Source organism: Falco cherrug, chromosome 2, assembly GCF_023634085.1.
Source record: "Falco cherrug isolate bFalChe1 chromosome 2, bFalChe1.pri, whole genome shotgun sequence".
Lineage (NCBI taxonomy): Eukaryota > Metazoa > Chordata > Aves > Falconiformes > Falconidae > Falco > Falco cherrug.
In genome coordinates, this window is record NC_073698.1 from 113551690 (window position 1) to 113576178 (window position 24489).

Sequence of the window (24489 nt, forward strand, 5' to 3'; positions counted from 1 at the left end):
CAGGCACGCGACAAGAGGAAGAGTTTCAGTCAAAAGCTGATCCCCTTTATCGGTCCTGGGGCAATAACCCAGGAGGGGCCACGGAGCCCGCAGCAGGTCGAAGACTGGGTAGGTGGGAGAAGGGAGCAGAGTTGAGATATGGAGGTTTCCAGGGACATGACGTTTGCTCCCTCTCTCTGCTGCTTCAAGACTGAGGGAGTTTATGTCTCTGTAACATCTTGTTAGCTGAATGAGACTGCAGGATATTTCAATTAAAATTGACAACTCTTCTAAGAGTACAATAACATTTGTGAGACCTCCCAAGCAAGGGCGAGGAAGGACTGTCATTTGAAACAGCGTGCAGAAACATCTATGCAGTCTGGAAATGTACACGGGTGGAAAAAACATGACAAATCCCCAGAGATCAGCTCCTCGATAACAAACCACGAAAGAAACTGCTTCTCTAGAAGCCATCCTAGAAACTTTTAACCTGCTGCTGCAGCCTATACTATTTAGATGTTATTTTCTTTATTTCAGGATTAAATTCTAAGAAGCCACGAGCAATGCCAAGCATGTCAGAAATAGCAACTTACTACTCCATTTAAAGTAGTGATGTTATAACTTTTTGATTTGGACCAGACTGGAAGTTTCATTCACAGTTGCTTTTTACCACCTTTTGCTGTTGCACAGTATTGTGTAAAGTGGCCAGAACTTCCTCATTTCCAAAAGCTGTATCCCCTCTCAAACTGTACTGGTGTGAAGGACAAACCAAGGCACAGGGCAAGTGAATTGTGCTCTGAAACTATAGACTGGTCAGTGACAGAATTCTAGGCAAGAAAAATTTTTCATGTTTCAACATAATTTAAGCCTGACGGTCTTCATATATTTTCTGTTAAATTCTACTGGCAGGGTCCCTGAATTTTGTGGCATACTGGGCAGCAAGTTAAACTCACCCAGGTTTGTAGGGCAGTGAACACTAAGACAAGCCCATTTGCAAGAGCAGCAGCCCAGGCATTTGTACGCTCATCTCCCCGCTTTGCTGGACTGCATCTGGAGTACCTGGTTCTGAGCTGACTGCAGCAGTGGGTGTATGATTACAGCCTAGGAGGTGTACTCCATCGATAAACGTTGCCTAACTGCATGACAGTATTGTGGCTTTTTATGACTGATCTCAACAAAGAGGGAGGCAGATGGAGAAGGATGGAGATACAGAGAAGAAATGCATTAAATACAGTAATAATGCAGAGGAGGGAAGGCAGAAGTGTTGAAATTAATAGGTGTCTTTGCTATGCTCCTGTCACAAGACCACACCAGGGAAGGGGAGAGAAAAGCGGACTGAAGAGTTCCCCATGTGACAAAGCCAAGTACTTGCAGGAAGTCCTCGTTGAGGGTCCCCTAGCCACCTTTTAAAAAAAAAAGAGGATTATAACAATGAAAAGAAAAATCTTTGGGAGCATCTGTGTGATTTGTATGTAATATCAATGCAAACTGCAGATATTGAGTAGAAAAGCTTTAAAGTCTGAACCGAGACTGGAAAAAGTAGAAAAAGAAACACGTATAAGCCACACAAATCTGTGCACACAAACACAAAGCAGAAGTGTCACAAACAGTACTTTCCAGAGTTAGAAATTACCAAATATACGGGGTACATGATGGCCGATCTTTTCTGAGCAAGAGGAGAACTCAAGGTGAGAGGACTCTAATTCACCTGGCATTTTTCATGCTAAGGAATTTTCTCTCTTGAATTGCCTCGTCATTGATTTATACACAAGTGCTTTGGTTGGTCCCTGTCAGCTGTCCAATTCCATTCCTGTTAACTGGGAAAATGAGTCTAGAACTGTTTATGCAATTTACTTACAGCTTCAAATTATGTATTTTAAAAAAAAATATAGGCAGCACAGGAGCCACTTGATCTGCTTTGCGAAGCAGAAAGGAAAATTATAACACATTTTCCGACTCCTGTGCTTCTGTCAACATCTCTTCTCCATTTTTTTTCTGTCCCATATGCTCTCTTTCACTGTCATACAGACAAAAAGTCACCAGACCTGGAAATTTCTTTCCTTTTCCAAGTTCTGTTGAATTCTAAGGGGAAGAAACAAGAAATGAAAAATTACTCCAAATCTTTCATAAGAAATGTGAAGCCAGTTAGAGTAATCTATGCTGCATTTCCAAGGAAGTACACAGTGGCAGTATGATTCTGTCTCATTCCCTTCTGCTGCAGATATATTGCTGTAAAGGAGGTAGGACTCAGGTAATTACGAATATTTAGACACTCTAAAGACAAGCTAGTTTTAAGTAGTGGAGAGCTCACATTTTCAGCCAGTTTAGGGAACTGTACAAACAGTAACTTTACATTCAGCATGGTCGTAAGGTGGTGCAAACCACATCCTCCTATTCAATAGCCCAGGAAAGCATGGGTACGACTTCTTGCCCGGTAGTGCTCTTCACAATCTTTAACATTTGTTTGATGCAGGAGAACACACGGGCTCTTTCTACCTGCAACATTTCACCATATAATCAGCAAATACAAAGTAAGCTCCTGCCCTCGTTCCCCTATCCCAGTGTATTTCTTTCTGTCACTACATGAAACACCCAAATGTTCTAGCATGGGAGGTCTCCTTGCTCAAACGCATCTCCTGGAGTTTCATTGCTGAAACAGGCAAGAAGTTCAAACAATACCATCAGCGTTGCAGGAGCTCACAGGCATGAAATGAGCTATGCTCCCTACGTTACAGAAGGTATCAAAGGCCCTAAGGTAAAATGAGGTGAGTTAATGAGCTAAAACAGGTAAGGACAGCAGCTTCCCCAGGCCCCATAAGAGGAAAACGAAGACTGATGGTGAGCCAGACTGCTGAATGTGGCTTGAACACAACCAAAGTGAAATCCAGAATGCAGCACCTAAGGAGAGGACCTTGCCAACAGGTCTCTCTCTGCTCAACTGAGCTGGCGTCCCCTCTGCCTGCAACTACAGAAGGACAATGCAGGAACATGCTGGCTCGCAGGGATGTGCTGGCTCTCTGGCCCACGGTGCTGAGGTCACTGCAGGCAGGGATAGGCCAACCCCCACACACATGGCCAAGAAAGCTGCCAAGCCTGTATCCCTGTTGTACCCCCACTTAAATACGAGCACTACCTCCTATATAGGCTGCTGTCATTCAGCTGTGTTAAGGTATGGGCACTGTTGAGCCTTTTGAGGGCCTTTTTCATGCAAAGTAATCCCCTGCCGACCAATTAGTACAGCTTGCTATTTGCTTAGCGTCAGGCTGCAGGAACAATGCCGAGCAGGCCAGCATGAATATGCTCCAGATGACTCTGGCCCTTGTTGCCAGGAAGGGGCATGGCAAGTATCACTTCCCTCAACAATGCATTTTCTAGTCTGGCTGTATATACATTTAAAGCATTGCTAAGTAACCTGAAAAGTAAATACAAAATAATCCTTTACTAATCTCACAACAGACTGTCATTTCTGCTACCATTTCTCACCTGCTTTTTTTAGGGTTGTATTTCTATTTCCTTCCTCCATACTATGTCCCCCACATTGTGGTGGTTTTCTTGGTCCAACCTCATCATCGTGACCTTCTCTCCCCATGCCTTGGTACCACCCACTTCTTCACAGGTGGCCCACTGCTTTGTCCAGAGAGGCTTCACAGACCACAAGACAGCCAGGGTCTGATACATAGCTTCTATTTGCAGAGTCACTACCCACAAATTCATGTTTTTCCATTTGTACGTTCGCAAGTGTGCCAGGAGAGAGCAAAGTTGATAACCTAGAGTTTTTTTCAATGATGTACTTCAACCGATGAAGTACAGAAATACAGCCAAAATACAGATACTACACTGTTCCCAAAAGACTATAAAGTGCTCCCCAAGGAAATGAGAATTAAAGAAAAAGAAACTGGGGATAAACCAGACATTTACCTGCATGACTGCTATCAGCAGTTTTGTCTGTCAGATGGCTGGTTTGTCCGGGGGCAGCAGGGGAATTCCTTCCTCCCCGGATGCTTCTGCCTAAATCCAAAGGTATCAGCCAGCACCTTTTGTGGACAGCTATAATAGCTATGGGAGATCAACGTGCTGTGCAGTCTTCTTGCTGATCTACTCCTCTCTTTTTCTAAGTTGGTTAAACGTATTGCTAGGCCTAAGGTGAAACAATCTAGTCATGAAACTCAAGTAGCACAAAAGCAATTAATTAGGTACTTTATTTTCTATTTTAACAAATAGGAAAAGCAAGTTCATCCTGCTCTTCCATTTCACAGATGTGTAACTTTTCTACAGCCTTTTTCACCATTAGAGATTAATGGTTGAAAAGGTGTTTATAGTACTAAAACCAAGGCTTGAGTTGGCAGCAGGGTTCAGATCTTTAAGACATTAAGACGCAGATGTTACTGATACTGATGTTACTAAGATACTGATGTTACTGAACACCTCCCATGTTCACAGAAGGCACAACAAACTGATAGAAATATTTAAACAATGCAGCCTTAAACATCAGGAGCTTCAAAGTGTTTTTTTCTACCTCTGTTGAGTTATATTTAACACAATCCCCCTTGCTGTAGCGGCCGAGCTCTTCATTGTCTCTTATAGTGATTAAAATAACACATCTCGAGGAGAAACAAGAAACTGCTATTGTCCTCAGTTACAGATAAAGAATCAAACAGAGAGAGAAAAAAATAACTTGTCTGAGATCACAAAACAAAACAGCAGCAAAGAATTAAACCCAAGTTTCCTCACTTACTATGTCATTATTTTATTCTCTTCTTAGGCTTCATTATAGCATTTTTAAAAGTCTATATAATGTTGAAGTCAGGAAACAAGCCAGGCAGCTCCTTTGACATAAAAGTGCAGGGTCTAGGGTACACATTTTCTGAAAGATTATATAGGTATTTATTATTTTTAGCTAGTATCTTTATTTTTAACCCCTACTTTTCAATATCATGGCTATGGCTTCAGAAAACACTACAACTGGGATTCTTTTAATTTGCTATTGACAGCTGTGGTGTCCCAGTCCACTGAGTTTTTAATCATTTTAAGACTCAGGAACATCAGATTTCTTCTACAGTCACAGAGTAAATCAAACACAAAACCTGGGACTCAGATGGGATTTTAAGGTAAAACAAAACAAAAACATCAGAGGCTTTATGAGTAATCAGTGAGAACGAGCAGTGCTGTAGCCAGCTTGCGTTGTCAGAAATATTGGGAAGTGAAAAATTACTCACAGGAGGGAATTTTTTATGAAGCCAGTGGGAAAAAGGTTAGGCATGTTTCCATGGAGGTCCAGAATCAAATTTCTACTGTGCTTTCAGTGTTAGGCTAAGATAACTCCTATGACTACCAATTGGTATCCTGAGGAAGGGGCATGAGCTTCCAGATGTGGGTCAAGCAAAGCCACCAGCATGCCAATCAACTCTTACCATATCATTACAGCCAGCTGTTTGCTGATCCAGATACAGCTGCCACAGGATTTGCAGAGGGGTACATCCTCCTTAGGCAGGTGGGGATCTTTGGTGTGTGCATTTATCCCCATCCCTAAGGAGCAGACACAAAAAATTAATGGGAGTCATCTTAAACATTCACCTTGCATCAAGACAGTTTCATTCATTTCCATCTCTGCCAAAGCACCCGCTAAATCCTCTGATCTGAATTCATTACACATCCAGCTAGTAATGAGGCTGATAATTAAAATTTCCTAACACTTTGTGCTCAAAGACTTTGTTGGTATTACTTCTCTAAGCTTTTCACTGCTCAGGCTGACTCCTTCTGTCCCAGACAGCCTCTTCAGGGTAAGGTGGCACCTGGGCCTGGCCCACCTTGCCAGGTACTGAAAGCAAATCTGGTCCAAAACATTCCCATGGTTACAGGAAAAAATCCAGATGTTTCTCTGTGGTGGTTCTTACCTCACCACACACGCTTTTGCTACTCACAGAGCACCAACTGCACGACCCCCAACATAAGCCCCACAGGGTCCCCTGGCTCTCCCAAAGTACAGGGACGTGATGAGGGCTTCAGAGCCAAGGGCTGTTCCCACCACAGCTCTTCTCCTTCCACACACCCTGAGAGCATCAGCTGCTCGGCATTTGAAGGCATTTGGTAAGGCCAGCCTTAGCACAGCTGCAAGCTATTCCCATTTTCTCCCTGAAGTTCTTCATCTTTAAGACAGGTCTCTTTGCAGGGCAACTATTTCTCCCCAGCCTTGGAGAGTCTCTGTCCGTTCCTAATATTCATTTCAAGAGAATTTGTCTGTATTTCCAGAGCTGGCTGGGGCTATTGTTTTCTTTGCTTTAGAAGAGAAGTCCCCAACAGCTTTACATCTTTAACATAAAGAAATTCCAGGCTTTGTTTAAAGTGAAATCTTGAGCTTCTTAGTCCATTCTTCACCGTTTAGTTCCCTCCAGTTATTCATGGTTTTCCCTTTTTAAATTAAAAATAAGAGTCACAGACCAGCATTCCATGTCACATCAACTAAATCAACCTCACTTGCTCACTCAAGATTTTTTCCTGCAACCACCTCCTCTACGTTGTTAATGTCACAAAACCAAAATCTGAAGTAGTATCACCTTCTGTTGGTTTGTCAACTGGTCAGTTAAACAGGTCTTTTGATTGTCACACCTATGGTGTATGATTGCTAATGGTTTTCAGTCTCGATGACTAAGGAATGAAAATGTCCTGTGATACAAATCTCAGGAGTATTTCTCTCTCTAACAACATTAAATAATTCTTTGTTCATATCTAATTTCAACTCCCTGGTTTATCCCAGAAGGGCCTCCTCTGACATCTTTCCTGGAATGATTTTGATCATAACTAACCTACTTTTATCCACATTATCACTTTTTGTATAATTTCTTAACATCTTTAAAATATGATTCTACTCCTCCACTACCTTTAAACTGTTATTCTATCATTTCTGTACAGTGCGTTTCCAACGTGATTGCTCCTTGTCATGTAATAATCGCTGCTGCTCTTCCACCTCTATGCAGTCGAGGTCATATTCAGTTTCACGCTCTGCACATCACCTGCAGCATGCTTGCCTGGTGTGAATACATAGGCATGTCTGTTGTCTCCCATTGAACACATACTTCCTAGCCATGTAAAAGTAAATAATTTGACTACTGATACCGCGTTGACTACAGGTGGAAGCAGTGTTTCTCCTTTCCACCTCCACCCCCCGCCCCTCCATTTATTGTAAAAACAGCTGTAAGGATTTTACTACTTTCCCAAGCAGTTTTCCTCATTTCTTAGTTTAAAGCTCTTCTCATAAGTCTTGTAAAGTGAGATCTCAGAAAGCTGGTTTCAGCATTATCCATCCTCAGACCAGTCCCCTTTGCATGGCTTTTCCTCCTAACCACAATCCTTGTACCAGCTGTACTAATCTGCAGTGTATTTTCTGGCTTTCTCACTTCCTTTCAAAGACTGAAAGTATTTTACCAAAGCTCACCTGAATATACTCTTCTTTGAGTATCATCCTGGCACAGTTATTTTTGATTCGCTCCAGATACTGACACTTAACAGTGAAAAATCCACTGCTGATCCTTCCTCTGACCTTCAGGATCTTTTTCAGCCTTAACATCCCATCCCATGTCCTTCCTTAGGGCTGCATTCTGTGGTCCTCCCACTCACTAGGGACAACTGAACCAGTTTTTCCTTAGCCAGGGTTGTTCACGCTCCTGGATGTGCCCTTTTGAGTGAGGGCAGGTGGGGATCTCTGGGGTCTTTTCCCTACTGTCTTTCATCCTGAGAACACGTTGTTGTTACATAGCCTGTCCTTTGGGTCCGTTCGTTTGGGCAGGTTTAGCCAGGCAGAAAGAGTAACATATATGTAATTGTGGTGTGTAAAACAATTATTTATCAGCTAACACACATAAAAGACATCTAGGATAATTTTTGACTGTTAGGCTAAGCACTACTATGCTCATGACCCTGATAAGGCATCCAGGGGCCTTTGCTGGCCAAGGAGAGGCAGGCAGAAGGGGCAGCAGCATGCCACACACCTCCTGGGACACAGCCACAGTGCTCCCGGGGTGCCCTCTGCCACCAGCTCTGTTGACACTGGTGGCATTGGCAACCTCATGACATGGCCCAGTTTCCTGCCTGTCCCACTAGCCTGACCAGCCTGCTATTTGGTTTTTTTCTTTAGGATTTAATACTGCTCTATGTTGATGTTTTCTCTGTTGAAACCTTGAGCTACTAACGCCCCTCTGACTTTTGCTTCTCTTTTGGAGTGAGCTGCATTGCTCATCTTTGCCACTTCTGCTTCTTTTGCTACTTGCTGAATGTTTTCTTCTTGCAAGGGAACAAGCCTTCAGCTCCACCACAGCAATCTCTCCTCCTCTCAGCACCTAACTTCCAGGTGCTGTGACGAAGAAGGTCCATGTATCATCTTTTCCACCATATCATCACTTTCTCCGTTGGCATTTTACCACACTGCCCCTACCTACATGCTTGGCCCGCAGGGTTTCTGTCCCACTGCTCGTAGCTGGAGACACTTAGAATCACAGAATCATTTAGGTTGGAAAGGACCTTTAAGTTCATCAACTCCAGCTGTTAACCCAGGAACGCCAAGTCCATCACTAAACCATGTCCCTAAGCACCACACCTAGGTGTTTTTTAAACACCTCCAGGGATGGTGATTCCACCACCTCCCTGGGCAGCCTCCCCTGGCGTAACTTGAGTCGGTTTCCTATTTTTGTACGAGAAAAGCTTTAATACCTCTGGAAGCCTCTTCATTTCCTCCATTGCTTACTTAGCTGAATACACTGTCCTCTGTAATGGGGCCTCCCTTTTAAGAAAACAAGAGCAGCCACAGCAGCAGAAACCCCACACCACACTATTTGCCTTTGGATTGCTTTGGTTTCATTTCAGGTCACTTAGCTTCTTCAGTAGGCACATATGTAAATTGCCAAGAAGTGGGTTTCAACAACCAGCACAAGTATTTTTTCACAGAGCATAATTAAGTTTGTGCCACTCATTGCTGCAGGTTTCTTTAGAGATTAAAAACAACAACAAAAAAGGGTTAAAAGAGCTTGAAGTCATTATGGAGGGCAGGTTTATTAATGACTATTAAGAGAGGATTCAAATGCAATTTCCATCTCACAAAGTCCTACATCCTTGACTGTAAGAATCTGGGCACGGTGCCCAAAGGGTAAGATAGCTGTGGTTTTCTGGTTTTAATCTTCTCTGCTGCTGGCCAAACAGGATGCAGCATTGAAGTTAGCCCAAATAACTTCCAAAACTCCTTTCCAACCTAAATTTTTTCTAGATTTATTTATATTTTCTCTAACTCAATGTGGACAGGGGTTTGGGTTTTTCTTACCACGCAGCAATAGCCTCCCAAGTAGCTCAGTAATAATTTTTTTGCAATCAAAGGCAAGTAGCTGCTTGTCAATGCTCAGCTATGAGTATCTAGCCTACTTAGTACACACAATCCCAAGCACTCTCTCTAAACTGCAAACTGTAACCAAGCAGACGGTGTGAAATGCAGCCAAAAAGCCCACTAAGCTACAGACAGATTGCTGCCATCAAAGAGGAAAGCAACACAAGCAAAGTTATCGCAGGACCCTTAACTTTCTATCAAGACACTGGGACAGGGGTTGTTTGCTCGAATGTTTCAGGTGGCAGATAACATATATATACAAAAACTAAACTAAACCAGAAAACTTTCTGCCTCAACATTTATTGGCTCTTAGAATGCAACAAACAATTAACATTTTTTTCCCAAAACAAAACTGTGGGGCTCATAATATAGGGCTGAATCAAGAGCCCTGTGGATAGATACCATCCTACGTATGGCCAAGATCACAAGGACAGGCACGTTTCCTCAGTCTAGCACTAGCTACGTGGCAGGGAAATGCAGTAGATTCCTCCCTGCCCATTCACTATCCGCCTCTGCAAAGACCCATCACAAAGATGCCAATGTAGAAGCTGTATTCTGTGACATGGACACGAATCCACTAGGAATGTACAGCACATTCAACACAGGCAAACCATGCTGGCAGAGAGAAACGGTCCATAATCCCTCTTAAACAAGTTGAGGTGAAACTTCTAAAGTATCACCTAATATTTATCCTTGAAATAAAAATGCCCTTGTCTAGTATTGTCATTCTGAATCACTCTGTAAAATATTATATGAAGTTAGAACAGTCTAAAGCCATCTCCAGGATGTAACTCCTCCTGTATTCCTAAAATAGAGGGGGATTTCGCAATGTCTGGGCTAGCTTGTTTCACAGCCAACTCCTTATTCAAATAATAAGGCAGCATAGAGGCATTCAAGTACAGGTTCGGAACAAATTCAGTCAAATTCCACCAGAGCTGAGCTCTGCGTTGATAGCACTACAAGTAGAAGGGCGACAAAAATCGCCTGCCCATCAGACAGTGTCTGTATATGAAACATTTGCTGAGGGTGAACTCCAGAGCTGGGACTGGTTTATGCTGCATTTAGCAGATGTATTCTAAGCATTTGGCTTATTGCACTTTTTTGCCTTTTTTTTTTTTTTTAAACAGATATGCTAATTCTCAATTTGCACTTTAGTACAATGGCTTTTTAAATGCAAGCTGTTGTGCGATAACAGTAGAAATGCTGTGCCAGATAGTTTTTTTTTCCCCTATATAACTACTGAATAAGTCAAATGAGACTCATGCATTTGCAAATAATTGTGTGGATTGATATTACGTCATTCTCTGTGGTGGTTCAGTGTTTGTGAAGGAAACGTGAGGCTTAGCTGGCAACAGTGCCTGCATGCAACCATGTCTTCTTGCCGAGCAATCCAGAATTAGCAGGTCAAAAGAAGAATCAGTCTGTAATGTCTTTTTCCTAGACAGAAAGGCACATAACAGGAGCATACTCCATATTTGGCCCCATCTTTTCCATGCACATCCTTCGTGTAATCATCAAGAGAGATCTTCAATACACGAGCACTGCAAACCAGCTTTTTTCAGTGCCTTCTTGGAGCCGATGCTCAAGTTATTTCTTGCATATAAAACAGATTTTAAAAAAATCACACTGCGGGAAGAGCTTGTTTAACAAAAGCTATGTTTATCTGATCAGCTGCGTAGCTCAGCAGGAGTGATTTGACAGAGCATAGCATGGGTTGGGGGGATTTTATTTTGGGCTAGCTCTAGTCTGATCCTGTAAACTGAGTGCCTGTTAGCAGCTGGAGAGATTAGGTGCACCCCTGGGGTGCATATTCTGTTTTAGCTCCATCAGAAAAGATGCAGTGTTTGCCGTGTGCTCCAAGATTGCTTGACAATATGAACCCAGCACAGTAAGTGCGGACCATCAGGAGTTTCTTTTCAAAAGCACATTTCTGACCCAAGCTAACATTATGTGAATGCATCTGCCAGCAGATGACTACAGAAAATAACAGCGACAGAAGAATCTCAAGGAAAGAACATGGATGCCAGTTTTAGTGTGATCAAGCCTCTTGTAACCAAAGTGGCTGGTACACACAGAGCTCAAGTCACTTTTTGCTTATTTGACAAGCCATATTTTAAATGTGATTCTTTTCTAAGAATGTGCTACAGAGGGATGGCGACAGCTGCAGCTGAGAGCTGAAGAATGTTTTGTGTTTAGCAACACATTTCCTCTGTCCTTTAGCATCTTCTTTCTTCCCTCCTCTATAGCCTACCTCAGGCTGTTTCCTACATAAAAATTAACTCCAGTGAAGATGGTAATATTAACAGTTCCAAAAAACTGCTGCAAATGGTCATAGACAGGCAGTAATGACCACCAGGGATTAAATTTTTTTCTGCTTTATGCCAGACTGATACCAGGACAAGAGAGGGGCTTAAAATACTGACAGGAAAGTGAAAAAAAAATTTCCATTAGTCTCAGATGCACTTTACAGTCACAGTCAAATGGGATTTCCATTTGTGTATCAGCAATTCAGATTCTTTTTCCTAAAGAAAGAAATTATATGCAAACAGTATTCTAATAGAAGACAAAGACTGGGATTTTGAGTGCGTAAAAGAAAGACTCATTTCAGGTTATGGTTTCCACAGCAACTTTTAATTTTATCCCTCATGTGTCTATCTGTCTAACAAGGTCTTTCACAACATTTATATATAATGAGATGTTCTGTTGATGGGAAATTATCAAGAAATTAATTTCTCAAGAAAAAAAACCCATAACTTTTTCTGTATACATTCACAGCTTCACACACACACAACGTACATATGCATAAAGATGTTTGCATATATATGTACATTTTTATGTTTGCTATATATAGCACCATGAAATAGGCGACCACTGTTGATTACACAAGAATAACAAAGATAAAGAATGTGATAGCAAGTGCAGCCGGTAGAGATTCAGACCTGGAGGCATGCAGTGCTCATGAGGGTGTCATAGCTCTGCAGGCACTAACTTGCCTGATTAAGAGGGCAACCCTAACAATACAGACTGGGGTTGTTCGATTCTAATCTTCCTGATTTGAATATTTCAAGCAAGTTGAAGATAAAGGCAAGCAGCCAGGCCAGAGCTTTACAGTAGCTGGCTCACTCATCTTTTTTTCCACACAACACTCCACTCACACAAGAGATGGAGTGAGCACTAGCAAGACGTTTATGTACTAAGCACATTGTTCTGCATGTGGCTGCTTGTTTTGCACAGAGGAGGGAGTTGTAAACTTCAGAGATGATAAATCTGATGTAGAAAGGATTTCAGGGGTTTTGTCCATGGTTTCTCTTTCATACGTACATATGAAATCCAAAACATAAACACAGCTCGATACGAACACTACACTGTGGCAATATAAACTCTGTTGGACTGTGGCAGCAGTCAGAAAAAAATCAATCCATAAAGCACTTACCTTTGTTTTCTCAGCAGTACTTATTGCCAGCTGAGAGGATAGAATGAGTGGAAATGAAATTTTCACAGCTCAGTACAGAGTGATAAGATTAAAGACAGAAGATCCAGACATGTATCATCAGCATTAAATGCCTTAATAGAGTCTTATGTTTACAGCATCCTATTTCCTATTATAGCCCTATTAGTGAATAAGCCTTGTGCGGTGAGATGACCTTGGCTGGCTGCCAGCTGCCCACCCAGACACACTCTCATTCCCTGCTCACCACCACCACCACCATCCCCCCACCTCAGCAGGATGGGGGAGGAAATATGATGAACAAGCTCATGGGTCAAAATAAGGACAAAATAAGGACAAGGACATCACTCACCAGTCAGTGTCATAGGCAAAGCAGACTTAACTTGGGGCAATTAATTTAAATTATTGCCAATTAATAACAGAATAGGATAATGAGATATAAAAACAAAATTAAAAACACTTTGCCCACCACCACCCACCACCCCTTCTGCCCAGATTTATTTACCTCCTCCACCACCCACCCCGCAGTGCAGGGGGATGGGGGCCGGTTTGTAACACTTTGTCTCTGCCATTTCTTCCTTTCCCCTGCTCCAGCATAGGTCCTGCCCATGGGATACAGTCCTTCACGAGCTGCTCCAACGGGGGTCCTTCCCACAGGCAGCAGTTCTTCAAGAACTGCTGCAGCATCGGTCCTTTTCACAGGGTGCAGTCCTTCCAGAACAGACTGCTCTGTTGTGGGTCCCCCGCAGGGCTGCAGGTTGTGCCAGAAAATTGGCTCCAACCTGGGCTCCTCTCCAGGGCCGCAGCTCCCACTGGGAGCCTGCACCAGCATGGGGTCCTCCTTGGGCTGCAGGGGGACAACCTGCTTCAGCGTGGTCTTCTTCGTGGGCTGCAGGGGAATCTCTCCCTCCAGCACCCAGAGCACCTCCTCCCCCTCCTTCTCCAGTGACTTTGGTGTTTGCAGAACTGTTTATCTCACTTTTTTCTCACTCTTCTTCCTTGCAGGTGCTGCACAGTAGTTTTTACCCTTTCTTAAATATGCTATCACAGAGGCACCACCAGTGTTGCTAATAGGCTCAGCATTGGCCAGTCATGGGTCTGTCTTGGAGCCAGCCCAAATTGGTTCTCTCTAATGTGGGGCAGCTCCTGGCAGCTTCTCACAGAAGCCACCCCTGCAGTCCCCCTGCTACCAAAACCTTGCCATGCAAACCAAATACACCTTTTCAAACTTTTAAAGTTCATTTCTTTTGAAAAGTTTCAGTAATAAGTAAAAGCGGTAAATGTTTTTGAAGTCCAAGAATCCTACTGTTCTTCTCAAAAACAAAGTGGAAGTCCTGTTCAGCTGAGGTGTCACTGAGACACACTCAGCTAAAACGAGGACAAGGAGTGTCTGTGGGCTGACAACACACTTGGAAAAAAATAGTTACAAGAAAATGAAAAGAAAGAAAAAAAAAAAAAGGCTGTGACTGGGAGGGTACCTGCACAACCCTAAACCTGCAGGCACTGATTGCTAATCCTATCCTACAGTACATCCCATCCCACCCAGGAACACACCAGAGGAGTGTGCACCTGTGTGCAGCACTGACCAGGCAAAGACAAAGCACTTTGCAAACAGCAGAGTCCTTAATTCAGAAGTCAGTGTTCAAGCAAAGGGCCACTGTCTTCCCAGAGGATGCCTGGGGCTTCCTTCAGATGATGTCTCCCGAGCTGCTGAAACTTGCTTGCAAGGCAGAACAGTTTCTTACAATATTATTCTCCCACGTCCAAAGCACCAACCCTAAGAACTGGCAGCGCTGTGCTGGAAGGAACCCCTTGTTGGTTTGGGATCTAGAAACTGATACTAGTCAGAGAATCACAAAATAGCCTAGACTGGAAGGCATCTCAGGCTAGATGAAGATTATCTAGCCCTTTCTCAGCCAGGGTCAGCTAGAGCAGGTTGCCAAGGATTGTGTCCAGTCTGGGTTTGAATATCTCCATGGAGAGAGATTCCACGATGTCCTGTAGGATGCTACAGGTGGTCCAACAGCAACAAAAAACTACTGCCTGTCTCATCAGATGACACAAAACATGGCAGAACAAAAGCACCCTCCCCTGCCCACAGCATGCTGTCCTCTGTTACAGACAATCTGCTGTCCCTCTCTGTCTTGCACAATTTCTGTTTCTGCACAACATGCCGCTGAACTTTTTATAGTAATTGAGTTGCCAGAATTGCTCCACTATTGGGTGTTTCTTGAAGCATCATTTGGAAATTGGCAGAATTATCACCTGGAAAAGCAGAGTGATGGCTTGAGATTTTACATTTGTGTTTTCCTTGTTGTGCTAAGCTGCAGATAGTAAGATCTACTTGGCAGAAGGTTTTGTAGCATTTAAACATAAGAAAGAATGTACCAAATATAAGCTGCTGATAGAACATCAATATAAACCGTGCAAACAAAGAACAAGAGGAGAAACTCAAAATCCCCCAGGAAGATAAGGCTAAATCCCTCTGAGAACAAATAAATGCAAATTCATATTGGAGCACAGATATGGACGTATCTGGCTTATATTCAAAGCCAACAGATACTGTGCTAGCTTGACTCTACCAGCCTAGGATTCAGTGCAAATCCCCACATTCAGTGTAGACTGGTAATTCTGGCTGACTCAGGAGCAGGGTGACAGGCCACTTTTGAAGCGCCATGGAGATACACCTTAAGCCGAGCTAGTCCTGTGACTGTTCTCTAGCACTATAAACCCCTTCTAAGCAGTCCCTATATTTTTAGGTTTATCTGCAAGCCAGATGCTTTCGCTTTGAGGGACAGCCTGGGTACCATTCCTTTTTCAAAGAGAAGATAGAAGGCAGGGAAGTCTTGCCACGGGGAATACAGCAATTAACAGACTTTAAAAGTTCTTGCAGAAGCTTCCTAGGGTAAGACAAGGAGCAAGACGCAGAGGTTTGGGTACCACCTCTGCAACTGTGAGGCAAATTACCAGTCAGGCTCCGATAAAAGCTGCTCAGGCTTTTCAAGACCTTTGTCACCAAGGTTGCCAACTGCAGCCAATGTGACTCAGGTAAGATACCCAAAGGAGATCCCAATGAAAGGAATGATCTGTTGCATTCCTTCTCATGAAGCTATTTGCCTTATCTCTGGTTGTTCCAGAGTTCTCCATGCCGGGCATCAGATTAAATGTGGAGGCCAGGATCAGTGCTAGAGAACAATACAAGCCTTCACACAAAAATAAGACTATGAATCAGGAGTCAACATGGAGGCCAATTCAGACTAGCCCGTCTGAACAAGGAAGTCCAAGAGGCTTCTCTGGGTACTGTGTGCTAATTGATTTGATAACATAGGCAAAACCACTAGAAAATACATGGGAAACACTGCGGCAGATGCAGTGAGAGCTTGATAATGACAAGAGAGTAAAAGTGGAGTAAAAAACCTCCTTATGCTGTTTGCTTCTACTCTTCTTGGGGGTAAGTTTTATTTTTGCAAATGCACAAGGGGTCTGTGGTTCTCCTCTTTCTCTGAAAATATCATTGCTTATTATGCTTAATTGAATAAAGTAACATCTGCTTTCTACAGTGGAGCTCAGTCCACAATTTCTTGGTTATATACAATGTTACCAACAATGTATGAGTCAGACATAGGTATAGCCCCATTCAGGGAAAGCATGACATTATCTCAGAGATATTTTGTTATTGTGTCTGAACTAAGTAAAATCACTGATAACCAAAATTTTCTGAAAAGCCTCACTGATAAATGCCCGCATAGTTTCTCTCAGCTGGATGCTTATGGCTGCTGTGAATGGTACAAAGCTGCATGTAAACTATGGAGGAAAACAAGAAACTGGCTATGATATTTGCCTAATAATGCAAGGCAGATGTCATCCAAGGACAAGTAACATGCATGTTATGCATTTAGACTTGGTAGGGGAGCTTACATTTGCAGAAGCTGAAGCACAGGAGTGGTTTATACTCAAGCAATTAATCTTCTATTATGTATTGGCCAAAAAAAAATCAAGGAGACCTGGAGTAAGTGTGTCCCTAAGGCAAAGTTCAGTGAAGAACACTAGAAAATTCCAAAACAAGTCACAATTTGAAACTGATTGTTCCTACCCACCCATCCCACCTGTCACGTTAAGAAGGGCGGTCTCCTCGAACCCTTTGTATTTGATCAGCCTGCCAGTTTCCCAGGAAAGACAAGACCCTTGTGCCCAACAAGCCTGCCCACTACCTGTGTTGTGACAGCCTGTATTGGAGGGGGTTCGACCAACCTACTCGGGGACCCCCACTCACAGCATCACTCAGTCAGTCCCTTACAGTAACTACTCAGATCTCCAGCAACTTCCACGAAATGAATTTCAGCTGATGATCCACATTAAACAAAATACAGGTTTGTGACAGAATAAGGTTCAAAGATTGCTGGTGATAATACACTGACTGCAAAGCAAGCTTAAAACAACTCACTCAGTAACAGCTAGCATGAGTTAGCTGTAGAATAAAGTCCTTACCCAAAAGGCGGCCCCATGGGGGAGAAGACAGGTTCAGCCTGTCAACTGATCCCAGAAGTTACTATGGTCTTCCCTAATTTCTCCCCTCATTTGTTCACTTTTTATACTTCATAGGACGTTGCATATTCATTCATCATATACAGGACTGGTCCCAAGTTGCTCGCTTCCAATGTAAATTAGTGTGCACCCTCAGATAGCACTGCTGAAGTTCTTCAATAACTAAGCGTGTTCCTCAAGCAAGGTTTTCTCCTCTTTTGGGGGGGGAGGGGGGTATGTGAGTCAGAGGTTGCAATCTCCCACTGCCACAATTACCTTTGTCCTACTTTCCTACTTCCAGCTAAGTTTTGTTGGGGGGGTGGGGGGTTGCAGCACCTTATCAGCTTGTCTTCTCTTGAGGCCAGAACTTCCTCGCTTGAATGCCTCTTTCTTAGAGAGCGGTGTTCTTTTCACTGTCTGTTCTTTGTCTCCTGCCCTTCCCAAGGCAGAATTCCCTTCATTAGAACTCCTTTTGTTCATCGATTTGGACAACTTTAGAGGGTGGGTCAGAGTTAAACACTAAATCAGAGTTGTAATCAGGAGTTTAGACACGATTCCCCCCCTTCAGACTTATTTCAGTCCAGGACGATCCATTTTCCTTACATTTAGGTGGAGCTTGAGTGACTCTAGCCATTTCTATTTTTGTTACTGATTGGCATCCCGTGCCCAGTGAGGTGTAGTAGTACCTTGGAGGCAGGTAGCTGTGGGATGGAGGTGTGTGTTAGGACTACACTGAGATTATTTCATCTGAGGAAAGTCATTTTGCCACAGTGGTTGGCTCAGCCATGGACATGTCACCTTCATGTGACAACTGCTCTGCAGCTTATCAGCTGTGTGGTGCCATTGAGTTCCCGTTCCTGCAGGGAGCACGGCAGAGCTGGCCGCAGGGTCTCCACTCCACTCCATCCTCCGTCACTCCTATCAGCATGTGCTGAGCAGGGTGTGTTGCTTAGGGAGCTGTGGTGATGTAGATTCTGTGCATGCCAACCATCCTGAAAGCCATAGCTGTATATTAGCCTAAAAAGCTGTCTGTAATACTACGCTTCTATTAGGTCCCAGTTTTCTCTAATTCCCCCCCAAAGTAATTTTCCCACACCACACCACCACCACCAAAAATAAAATCTTATAAAGAAAAATTTCATTGAGAGGATCTGGCACCTACTAAAGCAATTGAATGGAGAATGCAATTGTATTTGATGCCAAAAAGAAAAGGAAAGAGAATCTGATAATAAAATAATTAGAAAAGATAAAAATCAATAAACTGAGACAACTGGTTCATGAGAGGACTGGGGAGACAGCTTTAAGGAAAAAGAGAAAAGTGGGTAATTGCTTAAAGAAGCACCATTAAAAGCACAAATGCTAACTACTCCAGGACAGAGAAATGGTAGGAAATGTAGTAGAAAACCCTCTTGGTTAAATCATGAGCTCTCCACTGCCTCCAGCACATGACAAATGCATACAGATTGTGGACACCAAGCCAAGTAGCTGAGGACAAGTTAACACTAACAAAAGAACTTCACAAAGGCAGAAAGACCAAGTCACAAAACGGTCAAAACCAGCCGGACAATATTCCACAGGCGTTACAGTTTATTAGGGGAGAACCAAGGAAAGTATTATTTTCTCATCAGAGAATAAAAGTAATGACAAATTGATGCCAAAAATGCTAGACCAAAAAACAGCTGCAAGAAATACCAACTTAGGAAACCAAGCTATTCACTAAGATAGCAAATACCTTTAGGACATTTGCTCCATTTCCAAAGTCTGCAGGAAAATTATTTACTTTCTTCATTTCGATCCTGGTTTTGAAAATTAGAATTCTAAACAAATCTTGTTTGTAATCTGAAGATACATTCCAATTTATGGGGTTCCAAACGTAACTTTTTTTTTTTTTCTCCCCATATTCGGTGAACAGAAAGAGAGCAAAGAACTGTTTGGCAGCATCGCAACACCTGCTGTTCCAGGAGATAAGTTGCTCATAGATTAATCATAAAGCAGACATCATCGCTGTTACCAAGAGTGCCCTATAAACTGAAAGTCCACACAACAAACAGGAGCGCTTTCATCTATAATCACATTTAGTGCTAAAAAGCTCAAGTGACGTTCAATCAACTGTGGATTTGACTAAATAGTCTGTCCAAAACAGCAGTGGCAAGGCAGAGCTGTTGCAACAGCCCCGGAGCAGGGGCTGACACTCCCAACCTTTTGTTTAATTTCCCACCCCCCACCCCCCAGAACGTTCAAATAGCTCACTGCAACACCCATTGCCTTTTAGTAGCTCTCTCACAATGAATATTCAATAAAGAGTCACCATTTCCCTAGCATTTTGACAAGGACACAGAAGAATATGTGGAATTTTGCAGTCTGAAATATTTGCCTTGCTTAAATTTGCTTTCCGTGCAAATAAAGAAAAAAGGTATTAAGAACACCACAAGCGTTCTTGCAATTAAGGTAAAAAAGCATGCTAAATATACTCATTAAAACATCTTCAAGTTGGTTATTTTCCATACTAAATTCCTAAAAGAGACCAAAACACAATTTGGATTAGTCTTTGGATTACGCCGAGATGCCCACCTCCTATAAAATCAACACGAAAGAAAATACTTAAGTGATTTTCTTCTCATTCTCTAAATACTCGAGATCACCTACAAAATTAAATCCAGGCGGGAAACAGGCACTTTCTCAGCAGCCATCCCAGGAGGACACAGCTGGGGCAGGAGCCAGCAGCGCCCATGGGATGCTCCCGGGCAGAGTGGGAGGGGGTCCCGCACCCAGCCTGCTGCCCTGGCCCAGCAGCCGGGCACCGCTGCACACCAGTCCTGCTTCTCAGGCCTCTCCCTCCTTGTCCTCACCACCCTGAGGTGCGTGCCTCATGGCTTTTAACCCTTTGGTGTGCAGCTTGTGAGACCAAGCAGCATGACACACGCAGCTCTTTGGCGACGGCAGGCAGAGTGGAAAACATCAAAGCCCATGCCCAGAGCTTCCCATGTGACAACATCTGTACTTCACCAGTCACCACCAGCAGTTAAGGTACCCAGTGACAGGCAGTGGGAATGGAAAAAGTAATTAATCACACCATTAAGTATGAAGCAGCAAAGACGCAACACCATGCTCTCTTTCTTGGTCTTAACTGTTCTCTGTCAACCCGCGTCTCCAGTCTCTCCCATTTTCCTCTCTCTGCTTCCATACAAAACCATTCAGCTTGCAGATCTCTATGTCTTATCCCAAGCAGCAAGGACTTCCTTTCTGGGTACACATGGGCACACCGCCTGGCTAATCCTACCCTCCTCCTTCCAAAGGCAATGCTGTTAGCAGAGCCGACAGCCCCACTGGAATAGTTATCGCCTGCTGACAGCTTGGATGTAACACTCCTGTGGTCAAAAGCTCCAGTGAATTGCAGACAGCTCAACAAGCAGCAAATTCTATATCTGAAACTACCTACCACTTATGCCAGTCTTACAACAAACACAAAAGATGAGCAGAAAATTAAGTGAGCTTGTTCAATTATTATGCTCTGCCTGGAAGCACTATTCACGTCCCATCCTTTCTTGCAATCACCGCCAGTAGCCACATTATTCTCTTTGGCCTAATAAGTTTTATTAATCATATACAACAAGCTTGAAAAACTTGAGGGCCAATTTTATTCAGAAGGAAGATACAACAATTAGGCAGCTGAGGTCTTTTAATGCCTGCAACATGCGGGTTCGCCTGAGCTGTGTGTTGGTAGCTGAAGCTTTTTGTTGGCAGTAAACAGGTAATGATTAGAGCCTGACTACAGTGCTGTAAGCTAATTTTCTGAGAGGTTGCAGCAGAACTGGCTCTTGGTCCATCCCAGAAATAAGAAATCAGGCAAACCCTAGCCCACCATGGCTGTTAAGAGCTGTGGAACCACCAGCAGAGCCCATTTCACCAAGTACCTGCAGCATGAAAGGGACTTATCTCATTGCCAGAGCACCTTGTTTCAGCACATCAAAGTCTGCTCAGAATTTCTAGGTTAATGGAAATGCTGACACATTGCAGGTGACTGGACCAATTCCATGAAATACAGATTAGAGGGGAAAATAAAATCATAAGCATGGAAACCACACTTTTCAGCCAGGGTTAATTAACACAGCGATGCTTCTCCAGCTTTCACACACACACACCACCATCTCCCTAAGTTCTATTTCCTCTGTTTCTGTTAGATCTTACTCCTCAACATTTCTCTTTGTGCAAAGGAATTACAAAACGTTCTTGCTTTGCACCCTAAAAGTCACAACACACTTGCACCGTGATTGCCAAAAGTAGACTGCTCCACAGCCTAACTCTTCGTTTTGACAGCCACGTCATCCTTCGATCTGGCCGCAGCGGTCCAGCTTCTGAATAAGACAGACCTGCACTGCTGTAGTTGTCCACAGGAACGACCCCTGTTCGATTGTCACACGGAGCACCACCAGCCTAGGAACCCAAGTTTAAATCCAGCTGGGCAGTCCCCTAAGCAACAAGAGATCTCCCCCCAGTTTCAGAGGCTTCCAGTCACAACAGACTCCTTGGCAGCGTCATGATTGTGAAAGCTCCCGGCTGACAGGGAGAACAAAAAAGGGTGCTGGATCACGCCCACAACGCACCACCAGCTGTGGGCCAGCAGAACTGGGAAACCGCTTCCTTACACTACGGCACTATGATGGATTTCACAAGAGCTCCAAAACATTTCCCTACTCAGCACTGCAAAAAACCTGCTTTCAATAATTCTGACTATCTGCCACTATTTTTTCCCAGAGGCTTTATGCAACAAAAGATGTGTCTCCTTCCCCACAGATGGCACGGAGGAGCTGTACACAGCTCTGAGATAGTGACCCATCATTGCCATTTAACAGCACGAGAAAGGCATCGCTTGGTACCAGGCATGAATGGACTACCTTCTGTAGGCACTTTTTATTAAGGCAGAGAATCACTCTTCATGCCTTTCCAACTAAAATAAAATGTTTGGACTGGAGGGATGTCAGTAGGTGCCCCCCCCATGTCTATTTAGAAGTGATAAAGGGAAGTGCAATTAAAAGGCTCAGGGACATCCTCATGCCTAAGAACACTGGTGGAGCAGAGATGATTTCCTTCAGCAACGAGCAGGCAAAGGCCGTTCGAAACCCACATTTCGGTACGTTTACTGCTGCATTAGCATCTGGGAGGTCTGACAAACCTGACAAACGAGGACTGGAGGTAACAACGGGTCAGGGGCGGGAAGGGTGGTGGTGGTTCAGCTTGGAAGCACAAGGATAAGAAGAAATAAATGGTTTGGTTAAGAGTGTTCTAAACAAGCACACCACCTGCATTTTTCACAACTTCAAGTTTCTGTTCCCAATAAAACCACACTGTGAACTCAGCTTCTAAGAAACTGGTCAGTAAACATTCACCCAAATAGCACCAGAATCATTTAGGTAAATATTTGCATATTTGCACGTTTACTTGAAAATGAATCTTAGAAAACTGCCCATTTCTGTTTCTCATTTCCATACCAAGTACAATTCCAAATTGGCTTTTTTTTCTTCCACTAGCAATACAAACAGAAAGTTTAATTAAAAAAAAATAAAACAAAATAAACAAAGATGACAAATACCTCCGCCACACATAACTTATTTACCCAGAAAAAAACCCAACTCTTTTATTTCTGCATTTCTGCTGGATGTGTTTCTTTGACCTTCTACGTTTTGGGGTTCCCTGTATCACTTCCTGGTTTCTAACACAAAATTGAAGAGAGAATCCCATTGCTAAAATGGAAAAAAGTGCCTCATTTTCACCACCGATCTGTGACTCCAGCACAGAAATATATCAATTACTGATTTGAGGAAAGACAGCACATACCTCATACCATGTTTAAACAAAACTCAGATCAGTATTTCCCCAACTCCATCTTTAAAAGTTTCAAATGTTTCAAGAGCTGTACTGATATTTAGAGAAAGATTTCAAAAAATTTAGTAAAATGGGTTGCTCTCCCCCACCGCCTTCAGATTAGGAAAGACTTTTGCGGGGTATTTTGAGTGTTCTGCTGGCCTGCTTTGTGGTAAAGTCTGAGTACTGTTCGTTGAAGTCCAAGTATGGTATCAGCAGTAGCTGAGCTGGTGTTAGACTGCTTATGCCTACACTGTTGCATAGTTCATATTTATCATTGTTGGATCATAATTCTGATAGATAATCTCTGATAAGACAGGAGGCTTGACCACTGCTGTTTTCACACGTGATGGTGTGGACCTGAAATTCTTAGTCTGCAATATAAAGAAAAACATGTACCATTATATTATGTTGTAAAATTTTGTGGAACCATCATCTCTATAGAGTCCAAACAAAAAAACAAGACCAGAAGAAACCTGGTAGGTAACATAAATTTTGCAACAGAACTGTGAAGTTATTCCTCTAAGCTCTGTGACCAGAGGGGCAGGGCACAGAAGGTGAAACCTGACATGACAGAAAGATACAACAACCACCTTCACGATGCCTGAACAGGACAGCCTTCAAATCTTTTTTTCTTAATATGATTGAAAGCAAATTTTGAAATGTTGGTATTTTCAGCAAAATAGATGCTAATGAACAATGTTAACTTCTCTAGGGGAAAAAAAAAAAAACCACAAAAAATCCCAAACAAACAACCAAAAAACACCCAGACAGGCCACAGGCAATCCAGTTTAGGCACCTAAAATTACTGGAAGCTTTTCACTTTGATCTCTGTAACTCCCATTCGCATCAGCCAAATTGTCCCAAATGCCATGGAAGAGCATATCAAGAAATTAATCATTCTAACTTCAGATTGACTAGTTTGCAACAAGGCACACAGCCATTAATTTAACCATGAGTAGAAAACAAAATATGAAGAATTACTTTTTCAATGTGCATTAAATGAGGCAGAAGCCCTGGAGAAAAGGCAGCATATTATCACGCTGTTAAATATGTATCACAACACACTGAAATTAGAGAGGAAGTAAAAGTTGTGGTGGCAAATGTATTGCTGCTGCTTCCGAGCTTCCAAGTATTTGAACCACAACTTAAAAGTTTCATGGCTGTGTTTGTCCCTAATAGAGCATAAGGAAGTGCACCCTTTCCCCCTCATTGTTAAATGCATGTCTGTTTTCATCCCATCTTTCATCAGGCAGGTTTCTGCCATCAAGGACAATAAATATTCTTAAGCAAAAGATCAGAATTAAAA

At 43.0% G+C, this 24489-nt stretch overlaps 1 protein-coding gene across 4 annotated transcripts in view; it reads right to left on the bottom strand.

Annotated features, from left to right (window-relative positions):
- Nucleotides 1-380: 380 nt before the first annotated feature.
- The window catches only part of LOC102048446 (cell surface glycoprotein CD200 receptor 1-B-like), a 35809-nt gene continuing 11700 nt past the window's right edge, over nucleotides 381-24489 (bottom strand). For 3 of the 4 annotated variants that reach the window (XM_055702732.1, XM_027814301.2, XM_055702731.1), the window contains exon 7: nucleotides 15620-23554. In XM_055702732.1, coding sequence (XP_055558707.1) covers nucleotides 23429-23554 — 126 coding nt within the window. In that variant the 3' untranslated portion in view covers nucleotides 15620-23428. Of the gene's footprint in view, nucleotides 2062-5390; nucleotides 5506-15619; nucleotides 23555-24489 lie in introns of those variants that run through there. The other variant, XM_055702733.1, reaches the window with a different exon arrangement.